The following is a 26772-nucleotide window of genomic DNA, read 5'->3' as shown; positions in this document are numbered from 1 at the left end:
TAACCATTGTCTTTGGTTAAAATTTAAACTCCCCTTTCTAAATGTCACAATTTCCTCTCAATACTGCTTTCATCAATCTAGAAAGGAAGTCTTGGAAGGAGTAAAACTCTAATTTAAATAGCACTCCAGCATCTAAGTACAGCAGAAAACCCAAGATCCTTCACTCTAACCTCCAAAACAGAGCCCCCTGATTCAGCCAACCCAATCATAAATTTTAAGATGCCAATCTTTTGGCCCATGCTTCATCTTCTTTTTCCTAAACTACATTGTAAAAACATGGTTGGGCAGGAAGAGGATCATTCCCAAAGCTTAAATTCCAAGTGTTTTAGTTTGGCAACAATACTATGCTTTGGGGACTTTAAAATTATAAGCACGGCTCGCAGAGGAAAACATTTCCTTTATTAGAAACTGGCTTTGAAAATTCCATTCTAGGATGCTAAATATAACAAAATACCTTCTGACTTTTATAATAAACACATTCTCCAGATTATCTTGAAACTAATGATTGTCTGCTTATTTACAAGACAATTTTGCCACAGCAGTTAAGCAACTGTAACACTTTAAAGACTCTTTCAAATTCATTCGTGCTTTTAATGAATTGATCTGATATTGTTTTCTGAATTCTTCTACTATGAAAGAAGAAAATTCCCATTTCACAATTCATTTCCCTAAAAAGATATCCTTGTTTTATTGTTCCTGATTTTCTTAAGTTCTAACAAGAATATTTGGCAAAGCCAGAATCACAGAAGTAGGTTTTTCAAAGTATGGCATAGAATCAAGATTTTTAAAAACTCTACTATATATACATTCACCAAAGGCAAATAAAGCACTTCCACAGTTCTTAAAATATATCTTTATTAGTAAAAGTCCCATACATGGTAATTCAGAAATACAGAGTGAGGGAGCTGATTGCCTTGTTCTAGGCTAATGGACTACATCGGGCTTTTAACAGAATACAGTAGCTGCTGTGATTCAGGGAGTGACATGCACTTAGTGAACCTCACACCCCAGGCATTGTCATTGTATAAGTGGTTTAAGCGCAGTTGTAATAAAAAATTAAGGCATCTTCAGCTGGACAGCTCCTCACGTCCTCCCTACCTAAAACAGGATGAGAAAGTATTTAAGAGTCAGCTGGCATTTTTTTCTCTGGGAGATGGATCCAAGAAGTGGGTGGGTAGGGGAGCAACTTTGTTACACTAGGAGGAATGTTTTGGGTGATTGATAATGGGGTTTTGAACAACGCTTTTGGTGTTGCTATTGACAGTGGATCATTCAAGTAGAACTCTCCATATTGATTTTTAGAATAAATTTTGGAGAAAATTTAGGGATTTAGCTCAAGTTTAGGAGTTGCCTGCAGAGGCAAGGTATTTTTGAAATCTCTCATCTTCCCATTAAATACCCTGGTTGGGCCTGAAAGAACTGTCCCTGCCTTATATACACTAGTCGGTGCGTATTCAAAGGTCTAGAGGCTACGTAGTCCTGTTTAAGGTGACAGGTCAGACTTGATGTTAATGAAACTTTGTGGGCCTAAAAGGTTTGAGAAGAGGGAGAAAAAGGGCATGATAGCTAGTCAGCTGTATTTTTGAAAAGCAAACTATTTGTAATGACTAGACGTACTTATTGGTAAAAACAAAAGTACACACACACACACAAATAACTATGCTGTCGTTCAAAGTCCACAGTATCACAACCACTCTCCATCTTCCTCAACTTTCCCACACAAGCCTTTCACTTCAACGAAAGGAGTCTACTGCCCCTCATCCCTCACCCTCCAACCAGCCGCATCCCCGCCAAGATGGCCTCTGTTTTTACCCCATCAATGCCCACACTTGAAGCAAGAAACAAGCCCATCCACTGGGAGTATACCTTCCAACACTTGCTGACTGCGTGAGCCTAGAGACGTCTCTGCTGAAAGCCAACGGATTTCATTTTCCAGAAGGGATTTAAATGTCCTAGGAGGCAAATCCCGGGGCCTTGTCTAGATAACCTCCCCGCCCCCGAAAAAACAACAACAACAACAACAACAACAACAACATTTTAGAGGTGTGCGGAGAGTCTAAGTCCGGCTCAGAGGAGTCACCGGCCAGAGAAGGCTTTCAGGTCTCGACGTCTTCACACCCAGGAAGGCCTCCCTCGGGAGGTGAGGGACAGGAGGGGGACCCCCGACTAGCACTGCGAGGCAGGCAGCGTGCGTAACCCCCCGCGCGCTCCTTTCTGCGCCGCGGAGATACCACCTCCACCCGGACCCCAGAGTCGTGTCCCCGGGGTTCCCTCTTGCTGACCCCTGACGCGCCCTCCGCGGGGGCCCTGCACCCGAGGACCCTCCAAGCTGTCCAGGCCCGGTGCCGCCGTCGGCCGCGACAAAGGGTCAAAGAGCCAGACGACCCCTCTGCGTGTGACCCCGCGAATCTCCGGGGGGCGCCGCTGCCCTGACCGCGCCCACCCCGATGCCGCCGCTACCTTGTACTCAGGAGGTGCGTCCGGTTCGCGGACCGCCCTAAGCCTCAGCTCGTTCATGCTGGAGACTCTGGCGCGATGTCCCCGCGGGCGAGCAGCGCAGCCGCCGGAGCGGGCAGCTCAGCGCGGGCGCGCGCGGACTCTACTCGGCCGGCCCCGCCCCGCCTGAGCAGCTCACAGCTCCGCAGCGGCTCACGGGCCCCACCGCAGCCCGGCGGCCAGCCCTGGACCTCGGCCCGACCCAGCACCGTCGCCGCCCTTTCACTAGGGCGGAGCACAACTGCCTCTCCAGCCCCAGCCCGCTAGCTCCTTCTCTCCGGATGGCCCCAGAGCGAACGCGCACGCGCACCGTCACCATCACGGCCCCGGAGATCCACCAATGGCGCGAATCCGCCAGGGAGGCGGGGCAGTGGGGGCAGGGCGGAGCGGAGTGGGTAGGCCTTCATTGGACAGAAACGTGACGGGGCGGGAAAAGGCGTGCGCTTCCGAGGGATACTAGCCAATAGGAGCTCCGGCGACCGCGGATGGCCGGCGCTGGTACCAAGATCCTAGAATTAACGGGTTGCTGGAGGTGAGAGGAGACAACCGGGAGGCTGGGTTAGTGGTTGGTTTCCTGGTCTGTGCTTTGTGTCGTGGATAGCCAGGCCTCTTCCCTCACGCATGTAAGTAGACGCTCGTTAGGCCCTGAGTGGAAAGGCCTGGGGAGCCCAACTGTGTCGTCACGTGGTAAGGGATGTGAAACCCAAACTTCAGCCTGCGTTGCTTTGCCAAGTTGTCTCTAGTACTTACTGAGCGTAAATTATGTGTTAGGTACTGAACCAAGTAATCGCTTTAATTTATGCCATTCAGTCTGCACAACGTTTGGCAGTGAATATGATTTTCATTTTATAGATAAGATCTTCCGCGGTTTTTCACATTTCTGTTCTTCCTTCTGGACTCTTGAAAGACCTTGTTTTTTGGACAGGACTGCTGCTTACTTTGTTCACAGCCAGATTCCCCTATGTATCTGACACATCCTAAGTACTTGAATGGATTTAAATCTTCTCGTAAAGGAAAATGATTTAACCGCGGTCTCACAGCTAGAAAATGCCCACTAAGAATCGGAACACTGATCTGTTTCTTACCAAAGTCCACACTAACCTGTTTCTCAAGCATTGCCATCAGCTGTTCTTATTCGCTGCCTTGTAAGTGGTGTAAAACAAGTATGAAATGAGGTCCCTTCTCTTAAGCATATTCTAATTTAACAAGGAGAAAAACTTGCACACATAATGCGTTGCAGTGTCGTATAATCAATTTTGACCTGAACTGTGGGTTTTCGGGAAACTAGTGAGAATTCTTGATTTCTATAAGAGTGTATTCCCAAGTTATAGTAATAGTGCTTCAAAGTGACAGTAAAATAGATGTGGAGGAACACAACTCAGTATGCTTTGTTTCCTATTAACATTGCGCAAATACTTGTATTTTTGTTTTGTTTTGAGAAACAGACCACTCCCTTCAGGCCATAATTTATTTAAAGAAAACTTTGCTTTTGTGTTTTGTTTTAATGTTATTTATAAAAGTAAGTAACATGCTGATGGTAATTTAAAAACTCTTTTAATCTGTTAAGGACTATTGTGATAACCATCTTGACTGTCAGTGGTCACTTCTTGATCTAAAGACCAGACACATCTTGGGTAAATTAAGCAAAGTTTATGATCTAAAGGACCTAGAAGGACATCAACACAGAGAGAGCCACAAGGCCATCCTCTGAGACAGGTGGAGGTGTTAGTATTCAGATCCTCACCTGTAGGGTACATAACTGTGGAAGTTCACATCTGAGGAAGCATCACATCAGTCCTTCCAAACACTCAGCTGTTTCTTTCAAATCCAGCCTAATATAAAAGAGGTTGGAAAACCAGTGCATGTAGATCAGTTTCAGAATGCACAGTATGCTTACTAGGGTAGATACACTACAATTTGGCCTCAACAAACTTCTCATCCATTACATTCGGCTCTGCCAGCCTAACTAAACTCAGACCAAATATATTCCTGAAGTAGGTGTACTGTTTTGTTTTTTATTTTTTTAATTTAAATAAATTGAATATAGCATTTTTAATAAAAATGTTTACAAATGGGTGGCAGAGACTTGGAAGACATTCCAGAGACAGTAAAGTAGCATTCATCATCACCCTATACAATAGAGTATAATATCATATGGAAAAACAACAGTACCAGCAACTAAGTGGGAAACTTAGTGTGGAGAAATATTAAGAATGCCTTAGCCAGTTAATTTTGTTTTTATATATTTTTTAACGTATGCACAAGAGTAATATGTGATGCAAATATTTTTAAAAATCTGTTATTTCAATAATTACAAAATAGAAATTCTAAATGATAAACACTGTGTGATAGTCTGACAATGTTTTCTTTCTTGTGCTACATAAAGTAATGTCGTATCTTACAATTGACGGTATCTTAAATTCAATGACATAGAGAAATGCCAATGACATAGAGAAATGCCAGGGAAAGGCGATATTTGAAGACATAATGGTTGAGAATATTCTAGACTTGATGAAATACATGAACCTTCTGATTAAAGAACACAAAATTCCCTGAACACAATAAATAAAACTAAATCCACACCCAGATATGTGGTAGAAAAACTAAAGAATTCTACAAACCATAATAAGATATCAAATGCAACTAAAGGGAAATGCTGTAATCAAAGTGAAAGAAAAATAAAGCAGGAAGAGAATACATGTAATAGGGAAATGATTACTGTAACATATAAAGTGCTTATTTTAATCAATAAGAAAAAGACAGTTTAATAAAAAATATACAAACAATGCAATGGTCAAGAAATATATGAAAGATGTTCAATCTGTAATACTCAATATGCAAAATGAAATTTTCACATAAATGAGCACAGATTAAAGTCAAGATTGCTAATATCTATCATTAGGAAAATTGAGGGAAATGAGCATACTCATAGTCTTGGCTAGAATATAAATTGCAATCCTTTAGAGGTCAATTTAGTAACATTAATCAAATACTTAATGTGTATGCAAATAATACTTCAAGGTGTTGATCTCACAAAATCACCTAAGTGCCCAAAGGTGTTTGTAAACACATACAAGAAATTGGTAAATTAGGTTACAAACGTAAAATACAGGCATACCTCGTTTTATTGCTTGTGGCTTTATTGTGCTTCACAAGTGTTACAAATTAAAGGCAAAACCCTCCACCGGGAAAAATACCATGATTCTCTACTGCTATACTCGCTCTATCGCGGTGGTCTGGAACAAAACCTGCAATATGTCCGAGGTACGCCTATATTATGCCTTTTTGAAAGGTACTTATCTAGAAAACATTTATGTGACACGAAATTATATATACAGGTACTTTAAGTATATTGCAAAAGTGTCAACGGTATGAACCTGTTTTTGTTTTTTTCAAACTGTGTATTTGTGCTAGAAAGCTGTGTAGAGGAAACTATTGAGTGATGTGAGCCTTGCGTGTGTGGGAGTGGGTCTTAATAGCTGGTGGTGGGAAGCTGAGATAATTTTTTGTAACTATACAACCCTTCATCTTTGGACTTTTAGGAGCGCGTCACTTCTATAACAGCAAAAATGAAGTGCACATTTAAAGCAGCAGTTCTCTTCAGGCTACAGGCGGTTTTTCCACCCCCGTCCCCCGCATAGGTTGCACTTGTGTTTCACTTCCACGGCTGGAGACGTTCTATCCTCAAAGCGGGAGGTTAAGGAAGTACCAAAAAGCTGGGACTCGACGACTCCCAGCCTGGACCTCACTGATGCCCGGGCATGTCCAGCGTTCAGCCGCTAGAGCCTGGCAAAAAGGCGGGGAGTCCTACCCCCACTCCGTCTTGACATGCTCAGGAGGTGCAGCGTCCGTGCCCCGCCCCGCCCCTACATTTTCCAATGGATGTTTGGGGGCGGGCTTCGCGCAGAGCAGGCACACGATTGGCCGTAGAGTCTCTCCGCCCAGGCAGCGGGCGGGTCAGCGTGGTGACGTCTCCACGGGGCGCAGGGACGGAGAGCGCGCGCTAGCAGACGCGGCGGTATTAAAACGGTTGCTGGCGCAGCGAGCTCGCTGTGAACTTCCTCGGTCGCCGGCTCTTGCTGCTGTGTTCGCCCGCTTGCTCTCATCCCGTGAAGCCTAAACCCGCTACACCTTCCTCTTTCCCTTAGCCTGTAGCCGCGTCGTTGCGACACCGCCACCATGTTCGAGGCACGCCTGGTCCAGGGCTCCATCCTGAAGAAGGTGCTGGAGGCACTTAAGGACCTCATCAACGAAGCTTGCTGGGACATCAGCTCCAGCGGCGTGAACTTGCAGAGCATGGACTCGTCCCATGTCTCCTTAGTGCAGCTCACCCTGCGCTCCGAGGGCTTCGACACGTACCGCTGCGACCGCAACCTGGCCATGGGTGTGAACCTCACTAGGTAAGCTTGGGGGCAGTGGGGAGCGGTGCACTCTTCCCCTCACCCCCAATTCTGGCTCTTGGCGGGAGCGCCTCTGAGCCGGGCCCTCTAGCTGCTGGAGTGGGCCATCGGCGCCTTCTCATTGGCCTGCTATACGGGAGGCGGGGCCCATGGAGCGCGCGGTTCCAAAAGCCCGCGCTGACAGCGGCGCGAACCGGCTTTTTCCGCGCCAAAGTCACAAAGCGGGCGGTGGCGGGAAAATGACGGATTTCGCTGCCCAGCTAGGAAAACACTGTTCCAGAGCTCTTTGGTCATTAGGTGCCGGCGGCCTTGAATGAGAAACCGATTATGGTTGACTTTAACCGATTTATAACGCCCCCTAGTTGTATCCCCTTACTTAGGGACAATAGGTTATTTCCAGTCTTTTATAAAGTAGTAGTGAGCACCCTCTTGGACTTGGAAAATCTCTCCAGGACAGTGGCTTTCAATTTTAGGTAGTTTTTAATGATCGTCGGCCCAATGATTTATTCACCCACTAAACGGATTTGAATTCAGAAAATACTGTCCTTTTATTTCTATCCGGAAGTGAAATTGCTGGTGGTAGCTTTGTAGTTTATAAATACTGGCAGATTGCATTCCAAAATGGCTGGACCGGTTTACACAACCTCCTGTAGTACGTTTACCTAACTTGCCAATTCATCAGACAACCTAATGGGTCAAAATGGTAACTCCTTGTTTTAATTGCTTAGAAATATAACGATCTTGAAACGATGGTGTCGATTTTAAACCCTGTGTCTTCTCTGTTATAGCATGTCCAAAATACTAAAGTGTGCCGGCAATGAAGACATCATTACACTAAGGGCTGAAGATAATGCGGACACGTTGGCACTAGTTTTTGAAGCTCCAAGTAGGTCGTATTTTCCTACTGAGTTAGGCTGAAGAAAATTAAAATGCATTGTCAGTATTTCTCAAAGCTGGGAGAAGTTTAAGATAATGTTTGTGAGCTTGTAAAATTGACATAAACTTACATGCTTTCCTTCAACATTGGCTTTCTTTTGGTAGATCAAGAAAAGGTTTCAGACTATGAAATGAAGTTAATGGATTTAGATGTTGAACAACTTGGGATTCCAGTGAGTATCAGTTTCTGATTGAGTATAGTGTACATGAGTTACATATGTTAAGATCATTAATTTAAAGCCTGCTTCCTAACAATTATATATCTGCTGGTGCATGGTGTAGAGTGGGGTTTTAGTGTTTCGACTGACATATTTGTCTTTTATTAAACTAGAGTACTCTAAAATAGATCATTGGTTGAATTCATTGTTGCCAAGTGCATATTTGTATTTTTATTCACCTCCATGCATCTTTTTATTCCTAGAATGCTTGATTTTTATTTAAGAGTAGATTTTAAACTATGGTGGCAGACATTTATTAAGGTTAGGTTTAGAAACATTAAAGAAGTGTTGGATTGTTTATAATCCCTAGTACCATATTCTCTTTTTTTTGGAAAGCAGATGGGCCTTCTTGCACCATCATCATTCCTATGCCCTCTTGATTTAGCCCTGGAGGGTGATTCAGAGGGGCTTGGAGTAGTTGGAGTGTGTTAAGAAACACACAATGAGTGACATTTCAACGTAATCAAAAAAATCTTAAATTCTGAGTTCTTGATTAGGTGCTGATTCTTCAGAAAGTGAGATTGCCAATTCTTTCATTTCCAGAAATTGACCTGTAAGTGTTTTTGTTTGTTTGTTTTCTAGGAACAAGAATATAGCTGTGTAGTAAAGATGCCTTCTGGTGAATTTGCACGTATATGCCGAGATCTCAGTCATATTGGAGATGCTATTGTAATTTCCTGTGCAAAGGATGGAGTGAAATTTTCTGCAAGTGGGGAACTTGGAAATGGAAATATTAAGTTGTCACAAACAAGTAATGTCGATAAAGAAGAGGAAGCTGTAAGTAATTCTTAAGTAGAAAATACTTTGACGAGAATTGTAATACTGCTTAATATTAGGTTGTCTTAGTCTGTTTGGGCTGCTATAACAAAATGCCTTAGACGAGTGGCTTATAAGCAATGGGAATTTATTTCATAGTTCTGGAGGCTGGGAAGCTGGCAGATTCTGTGTCTAGTGAGGACCTACTTCTTAGTTCATAGACAGCAGCCTTGTCACCTGGTAGAAGGGGCAAGGGAGCTCTTTGGGGTCTCCTTTATAAGGACACTAATCCTATTCATGAAGGCTCTATTCTCATGACCCTAAGCACCTCCCAAAGGCTCCACCTCCAAATGCGATCACATTGGGGATTTGGTTTTAACAGGAATGGTGGGGGAGACACGACAACACAAACATGCAGTCTATAGCAAGGTAATTGCTAAAATTAAAGAAAACTCTAAAGAATAATAGACAAAATGGCATTTCCAAGAAATTTGTGAGAAGTGAAAGATACTGTTGAAATCTGCAAGTGATTTATAAGTGCCATCTACTTTCCAATTTGTGAGAAGGGAATGCAAATTCAGTGCTTCCTTTATAAACCACAGAACAATAAGTTTGTGTATCAAACCCAAGCTAGGTGGCTAACCTTTAGCTTTCTGGAGGTATTTGCTTTTACTAAATAATTGAACATAGGATAGCAACTCAATAGCTGGTAAAAATCCAGCTGTTATGAGCTTTTATATAATCCTCATATTAACTTTTCTGTGTGGTAGGCCTCTAAGAGGGCCTAGAGAACCCTCCTTAAATTAAGGTTTTCCTTAATCAAGTGTTCTTTTGAGATCCTGAGTACAAACTAATATTTGGTAATTGTACTAAAATAAAACTTCACTTACTAGCCTGTGAACACTAAAACAAGGACAATTAAAGGGCCTAATCTCACATGGTGATTAGGATTAAATATGGTAACACTCAAAGTGCCTAACACAGTATCTGGCATATTGTAAGTTTACAGTAAATAGTAGATATTTTCTTGTCCCTTGCATGAGTAGTCAACTTTCAGTTTAAATGAAAGTAAAAGTCCATTTAAATAAAGACTTAAAAAATGATATTAACAACAAAAGCCTAGGGGCGAATTCTAACTTTTATCTGTCTCCTAAATTATATTTCACTCCCCTTTCCAACTTTGATTTTTAAAAAAACCTCATTCATATAAACATTAAACTTTATCACAGCAAAGAAAATTATTCAATATTAAGGAATTTTTCGGTGTTCCTATTTCCTTGGTCACTTCAGAACTGTTTGAATCAAAATTTTAAGAAGGTCTATCCATTGCATTGCAGTTGGTTGATATACCTTAAAATTTCTTTCAATCCATTGGTTCTCTTTCCAGTTTCTTGATTGCCCCTCCATTATAACTTGTTGAAGAAACTAGGTCATGTGTCGTTGACTTTCCCGGAGTCTGTAATTTGCAAATTGTATTGCTTACATCGATTAATATGTTCCTTTACCCTGTGTTTCCTATAAACTGGTAGTTACAGCTCAAGAGGTTTGATGATACTCAGTGGGTTTTGTTTTTTGGGTGGGAAAGCAAGAATACTTACTAGATGGTGGTGTGTACTTCTAGTAGGAGTGATGAGATGTCTGGATGCCTTTTTGTGATTTTAGCACCCATAGTAATCATCGTCTAGATTCATTAAGTCATTAGGGTTTGCAGAGTTGTAATATATTTCATTTCTCCTTCATTTATTAGCTGGTTTATTAGAAATATTTCCATAAAGAGAAGCTCTCTTACCATATAATTTGGTTATCTGGGATTCAGTTCATATAGGGAAAGGCTGGCTAAAGGCTTGATTCTTTTGTTTTACTAACCTGTCTTCAGAAAGTTAGTTTCATAGCACCCTCCAAAGTAAAGGATTTTTTGTTTTGTTTTTTAAATTTATATTATGAACCAATGGGTTGCAATTCTCTTGATGTTTTTCAATATGATGAATCTTTTGTTTTCTCCCTTAGGTTACCATAGAGATGAATGAGCCAGTTCAGCTAACTTTTGCACTGAGATACCTGAACTTCTTTACAAAAGCCACTCCACTCTCTCCTACAGTAACACTCAGTATGTCTGCAGATGTACCCCTTGGTAAGATAATAAATTCATAGCATTTTGTTTTGTAGGTAGTATATGTGATACTTCTCAGTAATTAACTATGTTCCTGTCTTTCAGTTGTAGAATATAAAATTGCTGATATGGGACATTTAAAGTACTATCTGGCTCCCAAGATCGAGGATGAAGAAGGATCTTAGGCGGTCTTAAAAATCCAAGAAAATAAAACTAAGCTCTTTGAGAACTGCTTCAGAGATTCCAACATGTCCTTAAGTCTCCTGTCACCAAATTTGTACCTCTGCGTACATATGTAGATAATTCCAGTATGTCCTTAAGTCTCTTCTGTCACCATATCTGTACTTCTTTGAGTACATGTGTAGATAATGTTTTCTGTAAATAATCTTTTTTTTTGGTCCATTCTTGACAGTTTGTTAAAAGGATAAAGTCCTAAGTCAAATCTGGTCTTGTTAACCTAGAATTACTTCTGTCTTATATAGAAATAATCCTTAGGATTTTTATATAACAAAGAGTTTTGACTATTAATGCAGTTTTAAGAATTGTTTTCAATTTAAATAAAAGTTATTTGAATTTTAAACATCATAGGACAGTGCCTTCATTTGGACCATGATTGTTGCAAGTATTATAGGGAATTCACAGCTAGTGCTACCTTTACGTGTAAATGTTTACTTTTTTAGTCTAGAGCAGTCAGATATAAATACATTAGATACAGCCATAAAAAGTAACTACAGATACAGGTGATGAAATGCTTTGGGGGATTCATTTGCCAAACTTAATTTGGTATTCTAACTTGAGCTCAATAAATGAACAGGGGAGAACAAATCCTACGTATTTCATTCTTTTGTCATTTTTGTTAGCAAAAACTAACTTTTTTTAGAAGCTTTTAATGTGCTCAAAGTTTTGTGGGTTTTGTAAGACTAGCATTGTTAAAGGGCAGTGTTTCTTTAGCCTAGAGAACCTTGTACAAGTGAGAACACCGAGTCAAACTCTATGGTCCTAACTTCCTTTTCATAAAACTATGGTGTTAACTTCTGTTTCCCTGTTGTAAATACCCTCCATCTTAGCCAGAATGTGCACATACTGGGTCTGCATGTGCTGGTACTGAGTTGCAGCCTTTTCTCCTCCGAATAAACCTTTCTGGTGATGAAATACCTGGTCGATATTATTCAGTCAACACAAGAATCTTGGAAGTTTTATATCTGTGGTAGAGCCCGTGTGGTTTGTGCAAAAATAATTTCTCCAGTATGAGTACTCTTATTTGAGACTTAACTCTCTTAAAGCCTGAAGATGACTTAAACTCCATGGATGTTGGATTGGATTCAACCAAGAAAGTGAAAAGGCCCCGCAGTTGTGAAACAAAACTCTTGTAAACTATTCCAGTAATTGTGCTATAAGGTCACAAACTGGGATGCTAGTAGTTAGAATTGCTTTATTATAGTCCCTTTTACCAGGGTATTTTGTTTGGGTTTCTTTGTTGTAGTACCTGGACTGAGTTCTAGTTATTGGACTTGAGAACTCATTGTATCCGTTAGTAATTATTTATTACCTTCTGTGTGCCTGGGGGTGGGAAGAGATTGGCAGCAAAGGGACCTGACAGAACTTTTTGGGGCAATGAAAATATTTTACCTAGATTAGTGATGGTTCCAAGATTATGCATTTGTCAAAACTCAATTGTACTTTGTAAATTACCTCAATCTCATTTTCAAAAGCACGTGTGGCAAAATGTCCTTTGTGGGCGGGCCTCTTACCTGGGCAAGGCCTAATTACAAGGAGAGGGAAACAATCACAAGAATGCGGGACTACTGAAGAGTGGCGGTTGAGTAATAACCAGCAGAGACCGGGGCGCGTACCGGTGAGATGCTGGCTGCCCAGGGCAACAGACGTGGCAGCTCCGGTCTTCCGGGAGCTCCAACGGCTTCGGGTTCGGTTTCCGCCTGCGGGCGCCACTGAGATGCCTACACTCCTGAGGGACCTCGGAAAGAAACGCAGCCGGCTTTCCCTGGGCTGGCTGACCTAGGCGGGCGGGCACCTTAGAGACGCGCCCGCCCCGGTGGAGGTGCCGGCAGCAAGCCCCGGCCCTGGCGCCTCCGGAAACCCCACGGGTCGCCGCTCCATCGCCACCTCCCAACCGCTCCGATTTCTCCCGAAGGCCGTCCACAGTAGCTTAGAGCAGAAAAGGAGTTTCGGGAGAGCTGGACGAGACAACGTCGCTCCCGTGACGCCACTTCCGGTGCCCCGCCTCCGATAAGCCATTTCCGGCGTTGAGCTGGTCGGGGCGGGGTGGCAGTTGGGTGCGCGGTGCTTTGAAGGCTCGGGAGTCTGCGGCCAACGGTGAGCGAGCCGTCGGTGCGCGGGCGGCCTCGCGCGGCGCGTCGGTAACAAGTGCGTACGGCGGGGCGGGTGCAGAAGCGCCCCAGACTTACGGCGTGGTGGGGAGCGGGCTCCCCGCCAAAATCAAGCCCGGGGTCCTCGGTGTGGAGCGTTCGCCCGCCCCGGCATGGCTGGCCTCTTTGCAGAAACGGGTTTGGGTTTTTTTCCGTCTAAATTCGCGTGGGTTCTTATTTCTCTTCCTGGTGAGGTCTGACCAGCAGGAAAGTAGTGTGTGTGCAGGCGCTTAGTGTCAGGCACTGTGCTAAGTGATGCTGATGCTTTAAAATGTTTTGCAACATTCAGATGCTGAGGGAATTGGGAGCTTGCAGTAGAGCCTGTTGGGAACTTGGACTGGTACTTTGAAAACATGGATGTACGTTTTTCCTTTTCCCTCTCGGAATTCTTACTCTTTGCTACCAATAAGCGTTCGTCTCCCCCTCTTCCTTACACCCTGCGCCTTTTTTATCTTATGCGGGTGTGTGAATAATTAATGGCAGAGTACAGTAAACTTAAAAAAGACTAATACAAATCAGAGGTAATTAAATGCCCTCAAAACCCCCACATATAGGTAGTTAAGTTTCATAGAATTAAATTTAGGTTATCACGTAATTGTGATCGCAACACTTATAAACCTAGTATTTGATGCTGTTTGATCTCACCTTTGTTAAAAGAAGAAACAACAGGCCAAAATGGAGTCACTTTTCCTAAGCCATGTCTCCAAACCAGAACTTAATAACTAACCTAATTGCAGTTTCTGCTCCCTTTTCTGCCTGTAAAATCTTCCTACAACTTAACAGAGCTGCCTTTTAGCTGTTAGGTGAGATGCTTCCTAGGCCTGTTTCATGAATTGCATAATAAAGCCAATTAGATCTTCAGATTTACTTGGTTGAATTTTATTCTTTAACACTTTTTAGGAAAGCATGTAAGTTAGCATATGCGTTTTTTTCAATACTTGATTTCTGCACCAGTATGAAATTACCAAAAAAGAACATGAGCATTTAGGACCAATTCATTTATGACGCTAGTTATTTTGGTTTGAATGCAGGCCACTTAAAAATAACTCATTGATATTCAGGATTAAGTACATATAAAGCACCTAGCACCTAACCAACACTAGGTAATTATTAACTGCTGTTATTATAATGATGATTATTTATAAAATATCATACCAGAGGAAGGCCAGTCTTTATGTTTTATTTATGTTGCCCTTATTGAAATACTTAATTTTCTCTTTTAAAAGATATGTTTCACTTTTAGAAATCAAAAATCTTCACGATCAAAATAGATTTTACTTCTTCTATTTATGTAACTGATTTTGTGGAGGAAAAGTACACGTTTTTTTTATTTAAATATCATTTTTTAATCTTATCTACTCTTAAACGTGGTAAACTGGTGATTTTTTTTTTTAATGTAGTTATATAAGTAATGTGGAAATGAAATCATTTCTTTCACTGCTGGGGTGGGGCAGAGAGGCAGGCAAATCAGAAGGCACTGGTACAGTGCTGATAGCCAGTACCTTATCCGAATTTACAAGAAGCTTTGCAAATCTTTGCACTAAAAGAATGATGTTCATCAGAGGGAAATAGCCAAAATGTTGATTGAGTGTATCCTATTCCCCACCCTCTACCTTCTCCCTCCCTGGCAATGGCATCTAAGAGAATCATATGAGTATATGCTCCTCTTGTTTTTTCCTGAAGCAGGGACAGGAAGCAAAACATAATATAGCAGAATGGTTGAAAATGTGGACTTTGATGTCTGGGAATGGGATTTAAGTCACCATTCTCCCACCCTGTGTGACTTTGGAAAAGTTAGGAAACAGGAACGTTGTTGGTAAGATCAGCGTGAGTTCTGGTTCTTGGCCCATGTCTTGACTTTCATTCTACCAGGACAAACCAGAGTGTATATATAATGAGAATATTTTCACGTTGTCAAAAGAATATCAGGTTCTAAGAGCAGTGGAGCATACATTGCCATTTTCTAGCATATCATCACAGCCCAAAACTCTAATACGTTGCATCTGAGAGGCCTGAATTCACTGGCTAAAAAACACCGTGTTGCTTGCAGACAATAATAGTTTTCTTTGTTTTTAGACTGTAGCTGTGTCAGTGTGTTATGATGCCATCTCGTACCAACCTGGCTACTGGAATCCCCAGTAGTAAAGTGAAATATTCAAGGCTCTCCACAGATGATGGCTACATTGACCTTCAGGTAAATGCGGAAGGGAGCTGATGAGACTGTCTGGCTCTATTTCTGATGAGTTAGCAGGAAGACCTTCCAGGTAGAGGTTTTGCTAACTAACTGTCCCTGGGTATTAGAGGGAGCAGCAACAAAGAACTCAGCTCTAAGACCCCTTCAGCCATCGCGTGCAGAAGGAGGGACCTTGGCGGAGCAGTTTTTAGCCAATATAAATATTGTCCTTTTCTAAGAATTTTTTGTTGTAATGCGAGAGCCCAGTACTTGCAAGCTTTATTTAGTTTATCTGGAAAATAATCAGATTGTGTTTTGTTAAGTAGAATTTTTTTAAGGACTGTGTCATCGGTTTGTTTACACTTTAGTCAAAGCCAGTTCATCTTTTAAGGGAGAAACTTACTGCTAAAGCCAGCAGCTTGTGGAAATCTTCCTTCTTTCCTGATGTCATGAGATCCAATTTATTAAAGGTATTCTTTGTGGCAAACAGTAAGTAAAACAGAATATTTATTAAGTTTGTATCCTAGCCTGATCATTTTTTATAAAATACTTAATGGCGTAGCATCTCCTTTTGCCCACGTTTCCTTAGAATAGAATAGGTGAAACCAGGGCCAAGAAAGATGTAACAGGAAGCCATCCTTTAAATATAAACAAATCAATTATTCTTTGTACATTTTGGACCTGCACTTGAAGGAGAGAGATTTTTTTTTTACGTACCTCTGAGAACTTTCCAGCCAGTTAGGTCAGGTACAACCTTGAGCTTAACCTACAAAACTTTCTCTCTGAATATTGAGCTTCTTAATAAGGGAGGTTACTTGCTCCGTGGATCAGGCAACTAATACTTTAGAAAAAGCTGTTTCCAAAATCTTTGACTACATGCTGACTTAACTTTGAAAGCCAAAAATCACTTACTTACTTTACTTCTCCAGAGCATAATGTTCACTCTTGAATCCCTGTAGATTAGTATAGCCTTCCATATACCAGGCATTTAATAAGTATACATCTAAGCAATGAATGACCATAAAGTGTCTTTTATCTTTTAAGAAAATAGCTTCTTATGGGCTGTGGAATGAGACTAGAACTAGAAAGAATTAACATTCTGCAGGGACTCCTTTGAGTGACTGGCATAGCAATACCTAGAGCTTCATCTCCTGCCTGTCTCTTTCCTTTCTCTCCCAGGGCTGCCCTGGGTTGTAAGACTTACCATATTTTGCCATGTATGATGCACACTTTTGCCCAAATTTGTGAGGGAAAAATGAGGATGTGCATTATACATGGGTACTAATTCCGTATTAATATGAATGTTTTTAATTCTTTTATTTATGCTTCTGAGTTAAAAGTGTAACTCTAAAAATCAACAATGATATCTGTATGCAAAATAATACCCTGGAATACAATAATTGGTTTTGTTGAACTTATGACAGACTTGCAATGAAAGTAATTTTGGCCAATGATTCAACTAAATAAAACAAAATGCCACATGTTGTTGTCCACAGAGTAAGTGACTCTGCCTTGATAAGACAGGCGATGCCGACTTTCTTACCACAGGGTGAATAGCGTGACATTTCTCTTTGTACACATTAGGCGGGACCTAGCAATCTATCTGATATTTTTACAAAAATTATTGGAAAATCCCTTGGAAAATTAAAACAAAAGATTTTTTTTCCCCTGAAAGTTTGGGCCAAAAACGTAGTGCGCATTAAACACTGGAGCGAATTATACACGGCAAAATATGGTAGTTCAAGCCACATGAAGCATTCAGATTGGTTCTTATTATCCTCCCTGCTTTAAAGTGTCTGAGCCCTGATATTTTCATAATGCTCTTCCTTGTCTTTTTTTGTTTGTTTCTCTTCCAGTTTAAGAAAAGTCCTCCTAAGATCCCGTACAAGGCCATTACGCTTGCTACAGTGCTGTTCTTGATTGGCGCCTTTCTCATTGTCATAGGCTCCCTCCTGCTGGCGGGCTATATCAGCAAAGGGGTAAGCTCAAGGGTCTGTGGGAATGTGCCATGAGGTCTTTAAAATGTGAGCGAGGGCTCTATTGTTTTATATTCACATCTAGTACAGCAGATTCCAACATGGAGAAAAGGGTTTGTTTGTTTTTAGTTTTTTTTAAGATTTTGTTTTTTGATATCAAAAGATATGGTTTCTTCCTTTGAGCAACAACAAACTTCTCTCCCAGTTCCTCTGAGGTGGGTGCTGGCAGGGCGTCAAATTTTCCCTCTGAGATGGTAGAGAGTTTTCCCACTGTCATCATTTGGAACAACAAAGCTGAGCCTGGCATCCAAGACTGCTGACTGCTAAAGGCTGTAACTGGAGTACAGTGTTGTTATTGTCAGTGTTTGGGGAGAAGCAGTGAGGCTTGTGAAGTTTTGGAGTCACTGACCAAGACTGGACTTCTGGCTCATGAATCAGATCCTTTTTATATTGGGTTTGGTTGCAGTTCCTACTAAGGTTCAAAAAGATACCTTAGAAACCTAAAGTGGTGTTTAGTGGTTCTTGGGCTGAATACAGACATTTACACACAGTGTCTAAGTTGTTTTGAGCTAGTATGGACCATAACTCATGTCCATTCTTCAACACACACAAGGCCGAGGGATGATGGTCCTGTTGCTTTGCGGAAGGACCAGCCAGGAACTGAAACTGGGGGCGTTATCATTGGAATTGGCGGTAGTACCAGTAGCACGTCAAATAAAATCATACAGACAGCTTATAAGGAGTGTATCTAATTTACCTTAGGTCCTTAGCTATTTAAAGCTATTACGTAGCCATCGGACGCTTACTTGGTGTGCAGTCTAATACTGAACACCTAGCTTAAGGACTGTGCCTTCGGTGAACTTCCATTGCAGAATGCGCTATAAATCTGAGAGGTATGGAAAGGAGTCTGTTAATGATAAGAAAATTGGGAGTGGAAGTGAGATCCACATGCAACAAATGTCCTTCACCTTGTGTGTTTTATAAGACTATAAATGAGGATAAAGATGTTAATTAAGAAAATCACTAGTAGGTTTGTTTTGTGGTTTGGGGTTTTTTCACTTTTTATTACAGACATTTCAAACAAAACAGAAGTAAATGGAATAATTTAAAGAATGCCCATGTGTCCAGCATCGACAGTTATAAACATTTTGTTTCATATCCCCCAACTTGCTTTCCCGTGTATTAAAGCAAATACCAGATTTACATTTTACTGGTAAATTGTTAAGTGTGCATCTTCAGTATGATCTCTAACAGTTTTTGCATAAATCTAGGGGTGCTAGCTCAGTATCACTCACCTTGTTCTATTCCACATATTTCTTGCAAACGGTTAGATTTAGGCACTTGCTTAGATTTGGATTAGTTTAGTTTTATTTTAGAAAGAATATTTCCTAAGGTTGCTACGTATTTGCTATAACACATTGCTTCTCAAACTTGAATGTCAATCAAAATTGCCTGGTAGACTTGTTAACACAGATTCCTGGGCCCCACTCCCAGAGATTCCAATTCCTAGGTCTAGGGTGGGGCATGAGAATTTGCATTTCTAACAAGTTTGCAGGTAGTGCTGGTGGTCACAAGGACCACATTTTGAGAACATTGCTATCGCATTACAGTAAGAGGCATATGATAGTTGTCCTAAGTTTTAGTCGATGTTAAGATTGATTACTGGGTTCAAGTGTCTTCAGCCTTATTCATTTATTATAAACTTCTCCATCACCGTTTGCCCTTAGCAATCCAGTTTTATCATTTTCTGTATTTATTAGCTGAAATTCATCTATAAAGAACTTTCTCAAATCTGCTATTTGGTTACCCTGAAATATAGTGTGTATAGTGAAGGTAGGGAAAATATTTGATTGTTTCTCTTATTATTAGGTGTAAAAGTACACCTCGCAACCTCAATAGATGACCGGAGAATTATTAGTATCATTAGAAACTCTTAATTTTTACATATCTGTGTGTCAATTAGTTATAGTCTGTGCTTTTTAACATATTAAATTGTCTCAAATTTTGTGACTTTCCTCCTGTGTCTTTTAAACCTGACCCAGGAAACCGTTGATATCTTTCTGGTGCAAGTTATCCTAGTTACACATTTCCTGCCCCCCAATTTGTCAACAACCATATCTCTAAGGAGCCCTGGTTTCTTTATGGGAAGTAGACTTAGAGACCATAAACTGGGCATTACTGGTGCTCATTGCTATTGGTTTTCATCGTTTCTAGGTCTTTTCAGTGACAGAATCAGGAAATAGGTATCTTTGAGAAAACGAGGGAAAATTATATACCGGGGGTGCCAAAAAAATGTACACAAGTGGACACTTACGTCAACGTTGCTCAAGCAGTAGTTCGCCGTAATCAGAAGTGTCTGGACGCTGATGGTAACCACTTTGAACACCTCTTGTAATTGCAGACGTCAGACGTGACTTGTTTTCATCTTTGTTATTGGTATATATTGAGTATTACAATTTTAATAGTTTTTTTCCTTTCTTAAAACGTGTATACATTTTTTTGGCACCCTCTGTATATATAAGTATAGAAAGAGATATTATATACTCTAGATATTTCCAATGCAAATTTTTTTTCTTTTTTTAATTTTTTAAATGTATTGGGGTGACAATTGTTAGTAAAATTACATAGATTTCAGGTGTACAATTCTGTATTACATCATCTATAAATCCCATTGTGTGTTCACCACCCAGAGTCAGTTCTCTTTCCATCACCATATATTTGATCCCCCTTACCCTCATCTCTCACCCCCACCCCCTCCAATGCAAATTTAACATTAGAGTTTGAACTTAATTTCTTTGATTTTGTGTATGTATGTCTATCCTAGTGATATTGGTATAATTTACTTGCCTTATTCTATTTTATACATATAATAGCATTAATACTACTACTGTTATTTTGAAGCTAAGTATAGGAAGGCTGGATACACTGGATGTTTTCTTTGCAATTTTTTAAATCCTTAGGATATATCCCATTATGTATGTATAGTCAAAATCCTGCAAAAGGTAAAAGAAGTAGAAAATGTAAAATAAGGTAACAGAAATAGCACCAAGTATGTCCGATTGTGAGACTCCATTTTTTTTTTGATGTTAAATAGTTCATCTTTGGCCTGAAAGAGTTCCTTCAGGTTCTCTTTCCTTGGGTTTAAGCTCATGTTCATTGAGTCATTGTGTGCCAGCACGAGCCACTTGCTTTACATGTATTACATCATTTAGTTTTCATTATAACCGTAAGAGATAAATACTTCTGTTCCTGTTTGTGAATGAAGCAGCCAAAATGAGACAACCCATCAATATACATTGTATAACTAGCCCTGTTAAAATGAATACACACACACACACACACACACACACACACACACACATCTTGGAACCATAATGAATACAGGATGCAGTATGCAGTGACCAGTTCATTCCTTATAACACCTGGGCTCCTTAAGAGGCCGCCAGAAAACACAAGTTGCATCCAGCCCATCAAGGAGCCAAAGATGACATGAGCCCTTGGCCAAGTTCTGGTAGCCGTGCCATGAGGCAGGACCTGGCCGTGCAGCCATAGGCTGGCAGAGGTGGACAAAGGTGGTTGGCCTCTCAGTCCTATGAATTAGGAACTAAAGACTGCTCATCAAGCTTATTGGGCAAAGGCAGACCATCTGCACACCTGTCAGATTCTAACAGCCTCCAGGGTAGAGGACATATATGGGGGGGTTATGACAGTCCTCACCTTTGTGTCTGTCCTTGACCAGGGACACCCTGGGTCTGGGGCCTCTTCCTGTGCTGGGAAGGCCCCTGAAGCATGCCTGTCCCCTTCCACCCCTCTAAGAGATGAGAGGGAAAAGGAGATTTTTAGATTGGGTTTAAATCTTTGGATGAGGGAAATCTTCCTAAGCTTAAAAACAGTGGGAAAAATCAAAAGAAAAGGAGGATAAATTTAACTGTGTAAACATTTAAAACTGCACCTAAAAAACCAAGATAAAGAAATTTTGTAAAGGTGAATTCATTCATTCACCTGTATCAAGCCTCTGTTATATGTTGGGCACAGCTGGAAATAGATGAACAAAATCCCTGCCCTGAAGGAATTCCCCCCAAAATCAAAGCCCTACTGATAAAGAGACTAAACACCATTACTCCCTCTTTGACCTATGAATCGTGTTCATGGAAATATACACTAAGGAAATAATCTGAAAGGCCAAGAAAAACATTGAAATTTATTGTGGTATTCTCTACAGTCAAAAAAGTGAGACAACCAAAGTATCCAACAGTCAGGGACAAAGGGGTGGTTAAGTAAAATTGTGGTACGTCCATTATAGTGGCATGACACTACAGTGGCATTCACATACAGGTGTACAACATAATGATTCAATATTCGTATATAATTTCAAAATGATCACAGTAAGTCTAGCATCCATCACCACACATAGTTAGACATTTTTTGTGTGTGTGATGAGAACTTTTAAGATCTCTCCTCAGCTTTCAAATATACAGTACAGCATTAACTATCACCGTACTGCATATTACATCCCCAGGACTTATTTTTTAACTGGAATTTTGTACCGTTTGACCTTCACCCATTTCTCCCACCCCCCTACCCCTCAGTGAAAGCTTTCAGTGATAATTTGGCAATAGCTTGTTATAATAAGAGACAAAAACAAGGCACAGAATGTGTTCACAACTAAAAACGTTGAAGGAGCAGAAGGAGATAAGCCAAAATATGGATGAACGTGGATAATTTACTTTCTTTATAATTTGTAGTACTTTGCAGTTTTTCTACAATTGATAATCAGTAGGAAAATAGATATAAGCCTTTTCCCTAGGTAGTGTACTACCCAAAGAGAATACTCTGAAAAGTATAAGATACTTGATCTATGGATTGGATCCATGGCTTTATTTTAAAAATTGTAACTTGTATGGTACTAATGTGTTTGCCTCTTTCTGCCACCAGGGGGCAGACCGGGCCGTTCCTGTCCTGATCATTGGAATCCTGGTGTTCCTGCCAGGGTTTTACCACCTGCGCATCGCCTACTACGCATCCAAAGGCTACCGGGGTTACTCCTATGATGACATTCCAGACTTTGATGACTAGCACCCACCGCACCCCTAAGAGGAGTCAGATGGAACCAAGCCCAGCTTTAAGACATTGCTCAGAAACTGTGGTTAAGGGCTAAGGAATTCTGCAACTTGCATATGTTTAGCAAAACAATGGCCAGGTTTTATGAGTCCGGTCTTACAGCTATTAACTGAGCTTACAATTAGCTAATTAGAGCAGGTTTTATTTTTCACCTCCTGGCCTTGGCAAAACTCCTGACAAGTTTTTCCACATGAACCTCTACCATGGAAGAATAGTAATGTTAATTGTATGGAAAAGTGGGAGGTTATTCTGTAGTGGGAAGGGTTGTTATCACCACCCTTTTTAGAGATGAGTGTTTCCTTTATATAGGCTTCAGTGTCAGTTCTTGTGGCAAATGGAAGAATGCAGTATGTGAAATTCCTTATTACTAAATAATTTATTTTGAAAATATCTTATCCCCATACTCATCTCTAACTTTGTGTTCTAATGGAACACCTTGGCAAAATCAAATATCAGTGTGGGTGCATCTGTAATATTTTTTACTTGCTTTCTTATTAACAGCAACCAGGAATTTTTTAAACCTCAGAGCAAGTTTTCAAAATGTAAACACTCTCTCTGTTCACCACTCCTTGGCCAGCTCTGATCTGGTTCACCAATAAGTTGGCCAGCATGTAATTTGGGTCAAGATGTTCTGTGCATCATGCCTTTAAGGACTGGACTTTTGGTTGTTTCCTAAGGAAAAATGTAGATGAGAGGTTGTTATTTAGAGGTAATAACCCCGTTGTTAGCACCTTGTACTGTGTTATTCTGCTGAAGAGTGCAGATTTGGCTTGGATCCCTGCAGGACTAGACTGCCTTAGTTTGATTCTGTTTCCTAGCTTGCAGCAAGTGACTTATGTTCAAAAGAAATTAAATTGTCAAAATCTAAATCCTAGACTTAAGTTAACTTTAAACAAATCTCAAAAAACATTTAATGATTATGTGGTATCTTTGATCCCAGTACCCAGGACAACTTTCATTTTTAGATAATTGGCATTGTAGGTCATACTGCTTTCCAGCCGTTCTTTTCCTCTGAAGTTGTGGACTTGGGTGACTTCCTGGAAGTGCTATCAGCTGAGATTTGGAGGCCTGTGGGTAGAACGAGTTTGCTAGAGAAGATGAGTTCAACTTCGATGTGTTAAGTTTTAGATGGTTACTCGACATCCCAGTGGAGTTGTTGCCTAGGCAATTGCAGTGTGCAGGTTTGGAGTTGGAAGGGCGTCTAGGCAGGAGGCAGAGATTTGGGAGTCATTGTTGGGATAATATCTAAGAACCATGGGGCTGGATGAGATCACCCACAGAGTGTGTGCACATGGAAAAAAAAACACTGGGTCTCAGGAAATGAGGGACAAAGAAAGGGTGACCTGAGCATCCTCCAAGGTTACGTACATTTGTTAATGGGAGGGTGGGCTGGGGAAATCCAGCAGTCTAATTAAAGTTCTTGGGCCTTGGCAGCGAAGATGTGAGGAAATATACACATATAAAGCTTTTTCCTGGGCAGTGTTTGCAAAGCAAAGCTCAGGGAGAAGGTTTTGGGCAAACCAAATTACTTGGGTCTTTTTACAGTGATTATGCTACTGATAAGAGGAGAGGGAAAAAATGGAACACAAGGATATAAAGTAAAAAGTAAGCATTTGGTTGGGGGGAGTAAACATTTGGCTCCCCTAGCCCAGTCCCCAAGGTTGTCTAATTAAGTTTCTTACATACTGGTCCAGAAATGTTCTAAGCACATATATACACACATATATACACACACATATACATACATACATATGTATATATACACATGTACATACACATATATTTTTAAAACTTAGGCTTTCATTGTATACTTCTATAATTTTCCCCCCACTTACTCTATTTTGTATATCATTCCATATCCACGAAGATCAGCCACATTCTTTTTTTTAAAGATTTTGTTGGGGAAGGGGAACAGGACTTGATTGGGAAACAGTGTGTACTTCCAGGACTTTTTTCCAAGTCATGTTGTTGTCCTTTCAGTCTCAGTTGTGGAGGGTGCAGCTCAGCTCCAGGTCCAGTTGCCCTTGCTAGTTGCAGGGGGTGCAGCCCACCATGTCGAACCGGCAACCTTGTGGTTGGGAGGACACGCTCCAACCAACTGAGCCATCCGGGAGCTCAGTGGCAGCTCAGCTCAAGGTGCCGTGTTCAATCTTAGTTGCAGGGGGCGCTACCCACCATCCCTTGCGGGACTCGAGGAATTGAACTGGCAACCTTGTGGTTGAGAGCCCACTGTCCCATGTGGGAATCAAACCGGCAGCCTTTGGAGTTAGGAGCATGGACCTCTAATTGCCTGAGCCACCGGGCCGGCCCCACATTCTTTTTAATGTACATTATAAGTGTAGCTTTCCGCGCTGTGTGTGTAATCATAGGGTCCTCAGAGCAGAGACCACAAAAGTCAGATTCCTAGAGCAAGAATCGCCTCTCGTGAGGAATGGCCCTTGCTGTTCTACTTGAACATTCAGGCCCATAATCTCATTCCAAGTTGGAATGTTACAGGAGTATTGTTTATTAAGCCAAAATTGGATTCCCTGCAATGATGCATTGACAGTAATTGTATATTATGGTGCTTTTTAGAAAACGTCTAAACCACCATAATGATGAATGTTTCTTGAACCCTTTGTCCAATGTTGTGCTAAGCACTTCCATTACATATTCTATTTCATTTTAACCTTGGGAAAACCCCGAGTTGGGTAAGATTCTTAGGTAATAGATTGGATATTTGCAACTCAAATTAGGCAAAGCCTGAGTTCCCCTTACTAAGTATGAAAGCCAAATGCCTTTAGGTGCTTGACGGAAACGGGACAGAGGTATGGATAGTAGTAGTGGGGATGAAAGTCAGTTGCCAAAAGTGTATTTGTGGGGACAGAGCCCCAGAGATACAGGCTCTCGGCCTCACGTGGAAAGGTGCTGGCTCGGCTGTGGCTGATTGGCCGTCAGCTGTGGCCGGTTAGCCGATAGGCCGCTGGTATAACTGCTGCGGCTTCGGAGGAGAGCCGAGGACTGCTGAGGACTGCCGAGGAGCTGAGCAGAGCCGAAGAGAAGAGGAACAGAGTCGAGAGAGTGGAGGAGAGTCGTCTGTCGGTCGGTTGGCAGAAAGGCGGACAGCAGGTCGCACGTCCAGTGGGCCCAGCCTCCAGTGAGACCATAGTGGTATGACCCCTACCTATGGCTCCGTGGGTGTTCCTTTTTGGCCTCACCATATCCTGCGTTCTTGTGTGGGGAGCGGGAGCAGAGACCCCGCAGGCCGCCCCGCCTGAAAAATGGCGCGGCGAGCAGGCCTCCGCGCACGACAAATGGCGCAGCGAGCAGGGTCTCCCGCACGACAGTATTTTACCTAAAAGCAGCCTTCTCCCCACCTCTTTCCCCAACCTTGAAGTGTTGGCCAAACCATGTGTCCTAGCTTTAGAAGGGTTTTTTATTTGTGACAACTGTTATGCCCCTCAGTCATTTCCAAGGCTAAAAAATCCTCCCAGTTGCATCAGCTGTTTTGCATATGATAATGATTCCAGGTCATTGCCTCTGGATGAGTTTCACCTGGTTAATGTGCCGGAAACCTATTGACTGCTTCCTTTGCCAGGAATTGTCAGGTGCTGAAGGTACAACAGAAAAAGATAGGGTTTGGTTAGCAAGGGGCAGAGTTTGCAAACTAGTGGCTACATATTGGCCTGCATTTTGTTTTTACAAATGGAAAGGTTCTCATGATCTTGATTTTTGGTTTTTCTTGAAAAATGAATAGATTTTTCTTTGTTACTGAGAGGCTACAACCATCTGGAGCAAGATAGTGAAGCAGCTTTAACTGAGCAGAATTCTCCAGTTCATTGCAGTCCCCACCACTGCTTGGTTATTTTTGTACTCTACCTGCTTATTTTCTTCGTTAAGGGCCAAGAGTGTCTGGTGGTCCCTCGAAGTCTAGCACAGTGCGTGTGGTCACTTAGGTTTATTGAATGAAGATCCAAAGCCAATAGTGCATTTCCATCCCAGGACACTGTTCCTTTGGGCTATGGACAGATGGGCTGGTACCATTTGATTCAGACTTTCCAAAATGATTCTCCATAAGCTGCCTGGAAGGCCAGCTACTCCAGAATTGGTGCTACCCAGTCAAGTCTATGCCTGGTACCGTCTGCTCAGGTCAGTGAGCCCCACCTCACAACCACCTGCAAATCCCCTCCTTGGTCACGCAAAGCCCCTGCTAGCTGGCA

At 41.6% G+C, this 26772-nt stretch overlaps 3 protein-coding genes across 10 annotated transcripts in view; 2 read left to right on the top strand and 1 right to left on the bottom strand.

Annotated features, from left to right (window-relative positions):
• The window catches only part of CDS2 (CDP-diacylglycerol synthase 2), a 49891-nt gene extending 47087 nt beyond the window's left edge, over positions 1 to 2804 (bottom strand). The window contains exon 1 of the mRNA XM_019733760.3: positions 2461 to 2804. Within this exon, the coding sequence (XP_019589319.1) occupies positions 2461 to 2517 (57 nt within the window). The 5' untranslated portion in view covers positions 2518 to 2804. The remainder of the gene's footprint in view (positions 1 to 2460) is intronic.
• Positions 2805 to 2926: 122 nt separating this feature from the next.
• PCNA (proliferating cell nuclear antigen) lies at positions 2927 to 12068 on the top strand. 3 transcript variants are annotated; one of them, XM_019733840.3, is made up of 7 exons: positions 2927 to 3028; positions 6645 to 6896; positions 7685 to 7782; positions 7938 to 8005; positions 8633 to 8827; positions 10814 to 10937; positions 11022 to 12068. In XM_019733840.3, exons 2-7 carry the CDS (start codon positions 6676 to 6678, stop codon positions 11099 to 11101), a joined length of 786 nt encoding a protein of 261 aa, XP_019589399.1. In that variant the 5' UTR covers positions 2927 to 3028; positions 6645 to 6675; the 3' UTR covers positions 11102 to 12068. The 3 variants fall into 3 exon arrangements, with proteins under 3 accessions (XP_019589399.1, XP_019589398.1, XP_019589397.1); XM_019733839.3 differs by having other exon boundaries at positions 2939 to 3119; XM_019733838.3 differs by lacking the exon at positions 2927 to 3028 and having other exon boundaries at positions 6495 to 6896.
• Positions 12069 to 13113: 1045 nt separating this feature from the next.
• Positions 13114 to 23482, top strand: TMEM230 (transmembrane protein 230). 6 transcript variants are annotated; one of them, XM_074317424.2, is made up of 5 exons: positions 13114 to 13250; positions 15380 to 15497; positions 15868 to 15946; positions 17333 to 17455; positions 22388 to 23482. In XM_074317424.2, the coding sequence occupies exons 2-5, from the start codon at positions 15475 to 15477 to the stop codon at positions 22526 to 22528; spliced, it is 366 nt and encodes a 121-aa protein (XP_074173525.1). In that variant the 5' UTR covers positions 13114 to 13250; positions 15380 to 15474; the 3' UTR covers positions 22529 to 23482. The 6 variants fall into 6 exon arrangements, with proteins under 6 accessions (XP_074173525.1, XP_019589390.1, XP_074173526.1 ...); XM_074317425.2 differs by having other exon boundaries at positions 13162 to 13301; XM_074317426.2 differs by lacking the exon at positions 13114 to 13250 and adding an exon at positions 13323 to 13441.
• Positions 23483 to 26772: the final 3290 nt, after the last annotated feature.

Source organism: Rhinolophus sinicus, chromosome 13, assembly GCF_057876585.1.
Source record: "Rhinolophus sinicus isolate RSI-liver-muscle chromosome 13, RSI-T2T, whole genome shotgun sequence".
Classification (NCBI taxonomy): domain Eukaryota; kingdom Metazoa; phylum Chordata; class Mammalia; order Chiroptera; family Rhinolophidae; genus Rhinolophus; species Rhinolophus sinicus.
Note: the sequence above shows the minus strand (reverse complement) of the source record. Positions and strands in the feature narration are given on the sequence as shown.

Coding starts and splice junctions, on each gene's coding strand:
- PCNA (XM_019733840.3), top strand. CDS start 6,676: ATGTTCGAGGCACGCCTGGTCCAGGGCTCCATCCTGAAGAAGGTGCTG. Junction 6,897..7,684: donor ATGGGTGTGAACCTCACTAG/GTAAGCTTGGGG, acceptor TCTCTGTTATAG/CATGTCCAAAATACTAAAGT. Junction 8,828..10,813: donor TCGATAAAGAAGAGGAAGCT/GTAAGTAATTCT, acceptor TTTCTCCCTTAG/GTTACCATAGAGATGAATGA.
- TMEM230 (XM_074317424.2), top strand. CDS start 15,475: ATGATGGCTACATTGACCTTCAG. Junction 15,498..15,867: donor ATGGCTACATTGACCTTCAG/GTAAATGCGGAA, acceptor TCATCTTTTAAG/GGAGAAACTTACTGCTAAAG. Junction 17,456..22,387: donor CGGGCTATATCAGCAAAGGG/GTAAGCTCAAGG, acceptor TTCTGCCACCAG/GGGGCAGACCGGGCCGTTCC.